Below are 9,190 nucleotides of genomic sequence, written 5' to 3' on the forward strand. Positions count from 1 at the left end.
TGTCATGACAGTGATCAGGCATACAAAAACAGCTGTACCATCAATGTTTCTGAATAAAAGCTGAAGGTTGAGGAGAGCCATGCTTTTGGAACATGTAAGCAGGAAAGCATACATATTCTTTAAGGTTCACTTCTTTGTTTCATTTAAAAACTTTGATGTCTGCTAGTGAAAGTTTCTGGTAAAGGGATGACTGGACACACAAAAAACATCTAAAACATCTATGGATTAAAAGGTCAGATAAAGCAAAGTCCAACTGGAAATGGCACACTGTGCACAAGCAGGGCAACAAGTATGTTCTCTACAGACGAAACCAGGGTCGTGGGCGTGTCTGATGGCTTTCCCACACAGGTGATCAAGGATGTGACAAACATTTACTACTGCAACAAGTATAGAAACAACCAAGAACACTGCTGGGACAGGAGAGTTAAACTCATTGTTTCAGTATGATGCTTGTAAATAGTGATTATTTTATGATTATCACACCGATGAATGCATATCCTCTCAGAGCTGAAGGTAAAGGTGATTCCTGCCTAATCACGACCTGAAAACAGCTCCATCTTAGCAGTGATAGAAAATTTAAATTCAGAGAAACGCTAAAGATATTTGAGATTTATTTAGACTTTACAAAGGTGAGTATACTAGTAATATATAAAAACACACATGTATTTATTATATATAGAAATAGACTACCTTTACTGCTCATTTACTGAAGTATATTTACAGATCAATGAAATGAAAATATCACGCCTGTTAGTGGTTCTGGTAGGTTTCTTTTTCTGCACCACAATAACCACTAATGCCGCATCATTGTTGTTACTCTGCCCATAGTAACAACTTTGTTTTTTTTGTGAAAATGTAATGAAATGTGGTCATGTAGCATATTTAATTGGGATGCTTTGTAAATTTTAAAAATAACAAAGACAAGAAGTGTGACAATAAACAAAAAAAACACTTTAAATTCAAAAGTAAGAGTCCAATAGCTGCTGCAAACATGCATTCTTCACTAGAGGGCTCTGTTGTGAAAAAAAAAATTATCATAAAGGAGGAAGTGACTTTGGTCGTGTTAAAATGTGTTTGTCCTGCAGACACGCTGAAATCAGCTCTGTATTCAGGTTTTCCTCTTAGACAGCTCATGAATTTGAACATTTATTCACATTTCTGATATTTTATAAATTTTGATATTAACAGAAGTCATAGCAAGGACTACATTATATTCACACAATCAACTTTTTGATTAGAAGAGGAAATCTACAGCAGCCATGTTGTTGGCAGAAGCTGGATGTTTGTTTCTGGGTTTCATTCTGTGTCTGTCAGGTAGGAATAATTTGTTTCTCCTCCTCATGATGACTGTGATGCTGTTTCTGGAATCTAGAAAAAAGATGCAGAAAGTTACAAGTTTTTCTAAGAAGTTAAATTAAAGTGAATTTCCTAAAAAAAACTCACTTAAGAGATTTACTGTTAACATGATTTTTTCTTGTTTTGAAGTTCTGAACTGTCAAGTGTATCAAAGCACCAGATTGTGATCCTTCACAGTAACATGCTGTCATCACAGATTAGCACAGAAAAGAAAGTTAGCATAAATGTTCACCATGTTTTCTAATCACATGTTGTGTTAAAGGTGTTCAGGGAAAACCAAACAGCATCTGTGCCTTGAAAGGTTCATCAGTGAATCTGCCCTGCTCACATCAACATCCCACTGCAAGAAATGGCTGGTACACTGGACACGATACTGTCTCCAAGATAATGTTCTCAGTAGAGGAAACACATGTAAAGTACAGCATGTCAGCAGAGAGTAATTTCACTCTAACAATCAATAATCTGACAGAGAGAGATGCAAATTTTTACTGCTGCATTAAAACTGCTGACAGATCAACGTGCCAACAAAGTGGAATTCATCTCCAAGTTACAGGTACAGTTCTTTTTACAAATGCATCACAAATTGATTAGTTTATGAATGATCAGTGTATTCATGTTGGTCCATGTGACTCATTGATTCCTTTCCAAATGACATCACTGTAAAAGTTGTTCTCCATCATCCTCTCAGAGCTGCAGGTAAAGGTGATTCCTGCCACAGAGGGACAGACAGTAACACTGATGTGCAGCAGCAGCTGTCCTCTGACTGAAAAGCCTGCAGCCTACATCTGGTACAAGAACAGAGAGTTTCTCTATGAGGACTGGTCTCCCTGGTACCAAGAGCTGCTCAGCAGTGAGGAAGCAGTCACATACTCCTGTGCTGTCAAAGGCTACGAGCATCTCAGAGCCCCTCAAGTCTCTGTGGGTGAGTCATGATGGACACCTCCTCATCATGTTATGAGATGTTAAACACAAACACTTTACTCTTCAGACTCTAATGAATTTACTGGAAGTTGTTGGTTTTTCTCAGGTTCCATCACAGAGACCTGCTTCAGTGTGACCTATGCTAAAGGGAGAATGTGTTCTTCTCAGCAGACATCAGTGGACGAGTCCTGCTCCATCACATATCCCAGAGGTGAAGTTCTGGACAAACTGCACTTTGAAACTTCATTTTTATTTGTTAATTTATCTGACATGACAGAGATGAACTGGTGGAAAATGTGTTCATCATCTCCCAACAGAAATTCATGTCCAGAGGACTCCTGCTGAACACAGAGATCACATCAGACTGACCTGTAGCAGCAGCTGTTTTCTGACTGAGCCTCTGATTTCCTTTGTGTGGTATGAGAACAGAAAGCCTACAGTGCAGGAGGGAAAACAGATTCTAGTTTCCAGCTCTCATCCAGACAGTTTGTCTTGTGCTGTAAAAGGTCTTGAGGATGTGCGCTCTGCTGACGTCTGTGAGTAAACTTATTGTCTCTCCACTTTCAAAGAACTAAAGCTTTTGTTTCTTAAAATATTATCACCCCTTCTTGCAATTAATACTAAGTCTATTGATCATCACACTAGTAAATCCAAAACGGTTCATTCTGTTCATCTGGACATAGCATTTTCAGTGGGAGAAACGTTTCGTCATTCATCTAAGTGACTTCTTGAATCTCAGCTCACTGCAGTTTTCCCCAACCTCATAAACTGTATATTTCCACAATGACTGAAACTAGGTCAGTTTCTTGATCATTAATGAGTGATCAATTATTTTGTAAATGTTGGTGATCACATCACAATTCTCAGCTGCAGATCCAAAACTCTGGACTCATTTCCCTCTTCAGATCTGCTCATCTATGATACTAACAGTATTCATCTCCTGACTTCTGCTCAGCTTTTTCAGTCTCAGCCAAGAGTAACTCAGTCTGTCATTTTCCTGAATATATCTTTCCCTGATTTATATATTTTTAATGTTATTATTTTATTCTTATTAATTACTTAGTTGATTTTGTATTTTCATCACTAATTATTACAATGATTTAAAGTACTTTTTAGTTGTTGCGTTGTACTTTGTTGTCAGTTGTTAGCCAACCCACAACATCTGTTATGTTTAAATATATAATATAAATAAACTGATTTGACAAATTCAGTTAAAATATCTGTGTCTTATCGATATTTCAGGTGTTATTGATGATTCCTGCTGGAGTTTGAATTATGTCCACAGCAGAATCTGTGCTCTGGAAGGATCTTCAGTCAACATCTCCAGTAAATACTCACATCCTGACCACGAGCAGATACAGTCTAAATGTTGGTATAAAGTCAAGAGAAATGCTGAGGAGGACATCAGGAGGAACCTGACTGAGGATGCAGATCATGTGGAGTATGATGACAGCATGAAGAACCAACACATCCTCAGATTAAAGAAGCTGAAGAGAGATGACTCAGCAGAATACAGGTTCACCATCACAACAGAAAATGAAGAAGTGAAACAGTTTGATTTTCCTGGAGTTACTCTGACTGTCACAGGTAATTATGGTTTGTCAGTAAGCAAGAGTAAAAATATTATATTTTTCAAACCTACTAGCTCTTAATAGGTACATGTTGTGTTACAAAAGAATATGAAGAGCCATCATTCACCTGTGTCTTACATATGTAATGTAAGTCATCGCACAGATCCAACAAAATGCATGATGCAATCATCAGATTTCTCGAGCCATTCATTTCTTGTGCATATCCATTTTCAAGTTTCAAGGTCCCATCCAAGGTAGTGGCAGTGAATGTAAACAGCAGTAAAACTATAAACATCTAATCTTTACTGCCACTGTTGTGTATTTGTGAATTTTGCACTATATATGCACTACCCATACTACAGTGATGTTTTAAGTGCAAAAAAGGAAAATATTGTACTTCTGACATATCTTGATTAAGGCATAATACATAATGCCTATGCTTAATTTCATCAGTTGGCCAAACCCATGTCTTTGTGAGATAGAGTACTCAGAGAGAGCGCACACAGACACAGCTCCAGGATGCAGAGAGACTGAAGCCTGGATTTGAACCAGGTGTGAGGCAACACTGCTAACCACCTTCTCACCCACTCATAAAATGTTTATGCTATGTTAATGCTGACTTAATTTTATTTCTAAACACTACCTGAGGTAGAAACTCTGCATTTCCTGTTGACAGGGGATTTCTTAAAATCACCCCGCAATTCTTCAGCTGAGACACTTGAGTTAGAAAACACAAACACTGCAGTTGTCTTTACTCGCGAGGACAAGTGACAGAGCGCTCCTACACTTAAGAGACACTCACGGACTTGCACTCTGTCACCGTCTGCTTTCTTTATTTATACAGCAGGAATTAATACATTCGTTCAGTGACATGAGCATGTGCATATGTGATTGTGTGTGTGTGTGCACAAGGTCAGAACTGCTTGTTCAACTTCTTACTATCGCTGTGGAAAGATTCAGATACAAATATCAGAACACGTTTCATAAAGAACAATCAGTTCTGAGCAATGAAAAGATCATCATGCAGCATTCTATCACAAATAAACTTACATCATTAAAAGCAGAGATGGGCAGTACGCGTTACTGTAATCTGATTACTTTTTCAAGTAACGAGTAAAGTAAGGGATTACTATTGCAAAATCGGTAATTAGATTACCGTTACTTTCCCGTAGGAACGCTGCGTTACTGCGTTACTAAAACCGTGATTTTTTTGCGAGAATGTCTCACGACAGTGACATAAGCGAGTGCGCCGTTGGTGACAACAGCTGTGTGCAGATCAACAATGGATCACATATCGATTGTGGGAGAGAGTATGAGCATGCAGCGTTTAAAGCGTGGAAGTACTGACCTTACTTTGAGTTTGATTCCATAAAAAGTGACAAAAACATTAGCGTCCGTTGTGCGTGGGAAGAAAACTTTTTACAGCGAAAAAAACCCCTAAACTTCCAAGCAAGCACCGAGTGCGCAACGACGTAATGGGAAACTCACAGAGAAACTCGCGGATTCATCAACTGACCGCGGCACACCTGCACCAGGGTAAACCTCCGCCTACCCCAGTCCTGCTTTACAGGTGAAAATAGAGCAACAGGCAAAAATGTTTCTGCTATATTATTCTTTATTATAAAATCTGAATTAATTCAAAATAAAAACACAATGCAGTGATTTGTAAAAATCACACAATATAAAACAGAAAACAAATCAAACATATAAGAATATATTTTTCTTATGAATTTGATGCCAGAAATGTTTCTCAAAAATGTTGGGACGGGGCAAGAGTAAAGCAAATTGGAGGAAGTTTTGCAGCTAATTAGTTTCATTGGCAACAGGTCTGTAATAAGAAATAAAAAGAACGTGTAGAGTTTCTTACATGTAAAAATGGGCAGAGGTTCTCTAACCTGCAAAAAACTGCATGTACAAATTGTGAAAATTTTCAGAATAATGCTGCTCAGTCTGTATCAGAGCCTAGACTCTGATTGTAGAGGTGAAGAAGGTGGCTCGAATGGAGCTTGGGTGCTTGAGTGTCAGAGATGCAGGGGAGGTGGGTTATGCAAAGGCATTTGCAAAGGAGAATGACAGATGTGCAATGAAATTTAATGTATGAAGTATGAATGCTGATTGGCCTGGAGAAGTTGACTGGACAAGACCAGTGATGGCACAGTTTGACAGTGTGGGAGAGTGGGAGTGATAAAGCTTAGATTTAGCTGGCAGCACCTGGAAGTGGACAGATGTGAGACCATAGAAACTTGTGCATAATGTTCATTCCAATGTAACCTGAGATAAACAACAACACATGGCATATCTGTGCCACTATTTATTCCAAAAAATACTAAGCAAAAGGCAGGCACTAACTCGCGATAGGGGAAATCCATGAAGTAGTCAGCTTTATTTCTGTACAATTATTATAGAAGTTACTGCTACTACCTGCTACTATAATATAATCATAAAATGTTGCTAGTTTTTAACACACTGCTTCTGCATTTTGTTTTCATTTTAGTTAAAAATAATAATAATAATACAGTGTAATGTATCATATGTTACAGGGTGGCTGTAACAGGTCACCAACTAACTGGAAGGTTGGTGGTTCACTCCTAGTCTGCTCCAGACAGAAAAAGTGTGAATGGGTGAATGCACAAGTTGTGTAAAGCACTTTGAGTGCTCAAAATAGAGTAGAAAAGTGTTATATAAGAACCACTTCATTTATCATTTTGTTCTTATTCACAATTCACATTTAATGCATAAGCCACAGAGGAGATTTGCTATAAAAGAGATTTCTTTGACCAACGTTTCTCTTTCAGAGCTGAGAGTGAAGATGAGTCCTTCTGCAGTGGTGACAGAGGGTCAGAGAGTCACACTGACCTGCAGTACCAGCTGTCCTCTGACTGACAACACAAACTACATTTGGTACTTGAACAGTCGACCTCTGACCCCGAGAGAGAACCAGAACAAACATCTGATCCTAGACCCAGTCAGCAGGGAGGATGCAGGAAGCTACTCCTGTGCTGTGAAAACCAACAAAGACATCAGCTCTGCTCCAAAGACTCTCACTGTCCAAAGTATCACAGGAACATGGACACCAGCAGCTGCAGGAGTTTCTGCAGCTCTGCTGGTTTTAATACTTCTCACTGTCTGCTGTTTGACCAGGTGAACATCAATGTTTTGTCTCTCACATCAACCAGATTCAATCTCAAGTTCACACACTAACCTGTTTCTATATTCATCTGTTTCACTGACCAGAAAAAAGAGGTCAGGAAATGAAACAGTGGAGAACTTCAAGGTAAAGAAAATACATTTAATAATCTTGCTTCTGTATAGGGTCAGTCTTTTCCACTCCTCTTTTTCACCACTTAATTTGAAATGTTTGTTCTGTTTTGCATCACTTACACTTTGATTTCAAGTATGAAAGCTTCTCACCTCCGCAGGCAGAGGAGGAACCTGACTACAGTGAAATCTGCTTGTCCAAGAATAAAATAGAGACTCTCTACTCCACTATTCAGCCATTTCAACCACAAGAGCAGGACCATCACCCCTATGATGTTGTGGACTTGAGAAACAAGACTGCTCCTGAGTGAGTATGTTCTGTTGATATAAATCACACTTTAATTGAATTATTTTAATTAATGCACTAGTTTTCTTACTTTCAGGCTCAATGAACAGGCTCTGGACACCTAGAAACTTTACAACACATCAACCTAAAGAAGATAAAATATAACAACACATCTGGCTGTACAGGACTTGAGTGAATTTGTTGAGATGTTGGCTTTTTTTTGATGAGTATTTACGTGTTGTGGGTGCTCTTGACAGCATTAATGGATACGCTTATAGGAATTGAAACTAAGTGACTAGGGAGGCTGAGCAGCTCTTGATCTTGAGACGCTCGCTCTCAGGCTCTGCCTCACACCAAATAAGAGGAAGCCTCAAAACCAGTGCTTTTTGTATAGTGTGTAATTAAAAGCACTAGTCTTTCACACATTACAAAATCTCAGTTAAGTCTTGGAATTTTCCACTGAATACATAATGAACTGTTTCCCAAAAATGTGCCATTTCAGGAGTTATTACTTTTTAGTATCAAACTGGGAGTCTTATTTAACCTATTTAACTATCATCTACTGTTTTAATCAAAACTGTTGACTAGCAGGTTTGCAAGTCAGAGATGTTTTGCCAGGTTATGGTTATGCAAGCAAGTTACTCTTGTAGACTTTTAGGCATTGCAGAGACACTACAGAAGAAAGAGACTGGTTACTCCAAGACTGCAGAGTTGACAACAGGATAAGAGGTCATAGAAACACAACTTCCAGGTGGGGGAAAGTCCAACTCCAGTCCTCTAGAGCTACTGTCCTGCAGCTTTTAGACGCATCCTTGTTCTGACACACCTGAATCAAATGAATGGCTTGTTACCAGGCCTTTGCCAAACTTGATGGCATGCTGAAGAGGTAATCCAATCATTTGATTCAACTGTATTGGAATAGGGATGCATCTAAAAGCTACAGGAGAGTAGCTCTCGAGGACTGGAGTTGGACACACAGGATTTAGAGATTCATAAATGACTTCCCAAGTTCCCAGATGTAATTCTGTCAAGTTTCAAGACTTGCTAGAAGCATTCTGGAGCAAGATAACGAAAATAAATTCTCAACCAACATGAAACATCTGCCGTCAGATGACATATACCCAGTTAATTGGATATTTTAATAAAATATAGTATTAGTAAGTAATTCTTTTTTCAACTTTTGCTTTTATTTAGGCTACAGTTATGAATTTTACATTTTAATATGATTTCTTGTCTACTTTTATTGTTACACATAATATGTTTTATAATATCCAAAGGTTCTCATGTGTTTTCAGTATTTGCCATAATCATGTGCATTATGTGGTTTTTTTTTGGTTTGTAATATGACTACTTTTGAAAATATAGGTAATTTGACATGCACATTATCATTACAATTAATGTCCATGGTTTTTCACTTTTGTGTCTACTTCTGTCTTTATAAAAGTTGAGTTAAATTAAACCTGTGCTCCAATGTTTTTTTGATGGCCACACTTCTTAATAAAATATAGGAGTGTAGCCTGACTGGGATTATTTAAAACAAGACCAATTTCAAATGTTATTCATACATTTTATTAACATACCATTGTATTACAGGATTAAGTCAGGTAAAACAGATGAATAAAAGAATGCTAAGTAATTCCTTGCCTAATTCTTCTGCAAAAAAACAAATCAGTCATAGGAGTGTTCCTGTAAGTGCTGGAGTGAGAATGAGGAACAAGAGAAAAAGAAAAGAGAAGGAATGCAGCTCTTTTCTCGATGGTCACTTGACACTGTCTTAGACAGTATACATTTCCTCTTT

The 9,190-nt window shown here is 38.0% G+C and overlaps 1 protein-coding gene across 2 annotated transcripts; it reads left to right on the forward strand.

The window, feature by feature from the left end:
• Positions 1-1,055: 1,055 nt before the first annotated feature.
• Positions 1,056-8,175, forward strand: LOC102201320 (uncharacterized). 2 transcript variants are annotated; one of them, XM_005754782.1, is made up of 10 exons: positions 1,056-1,314; positions 1,619-1,909; positions 2,045-2,278; positions 2,384-2,488; positions 2,595-2,813; positions 3,520-3,864; positions 6,644-6,989; positions 7,083-7,122; positions 7,244-7,413; positions 7,490-8,175. In XM_005754782.1, exons 1-10 carry the CDS (start codon positions 1,260-1,262, stop codon positions 7,515-7,517), a joined length of 1,833 nt encoding a protein of 610 aa, XP_005754839.1. In that variant the 5' UTR covers positions 1,056-1,259; the 3' UTR covers positions 7,518-8,175. The 2 variants fall into 2 exon arrangements, with proteins under 2 accessions (XP_005754839.1, XP_005754840.1); XM_005754783.1 differs by having other exon boundaries at positions 7,268-7,413.
• The last annotated feature ends 1,015 nt before the right edge of the window (positions 8,176-9,190 follow it).

This window comes from Pundamilia nyererei, unplaced genomic scaffold, assembly GCF_000239375.1.
Source record: "Pundamilia nyererei isolate P.nyererei 1_Seehausen unplaced genomic scaffold, PunNye1.0 scaffold00656, whole genome shotgun sequence".
Taxonomy (NCBI): domain Eukaryota; kingdom Metazoa; phylum Chordata; class Actinopteri; order Cichliformes; family Cichlidae; genus Pundamilia; species Pundamilia nyererei.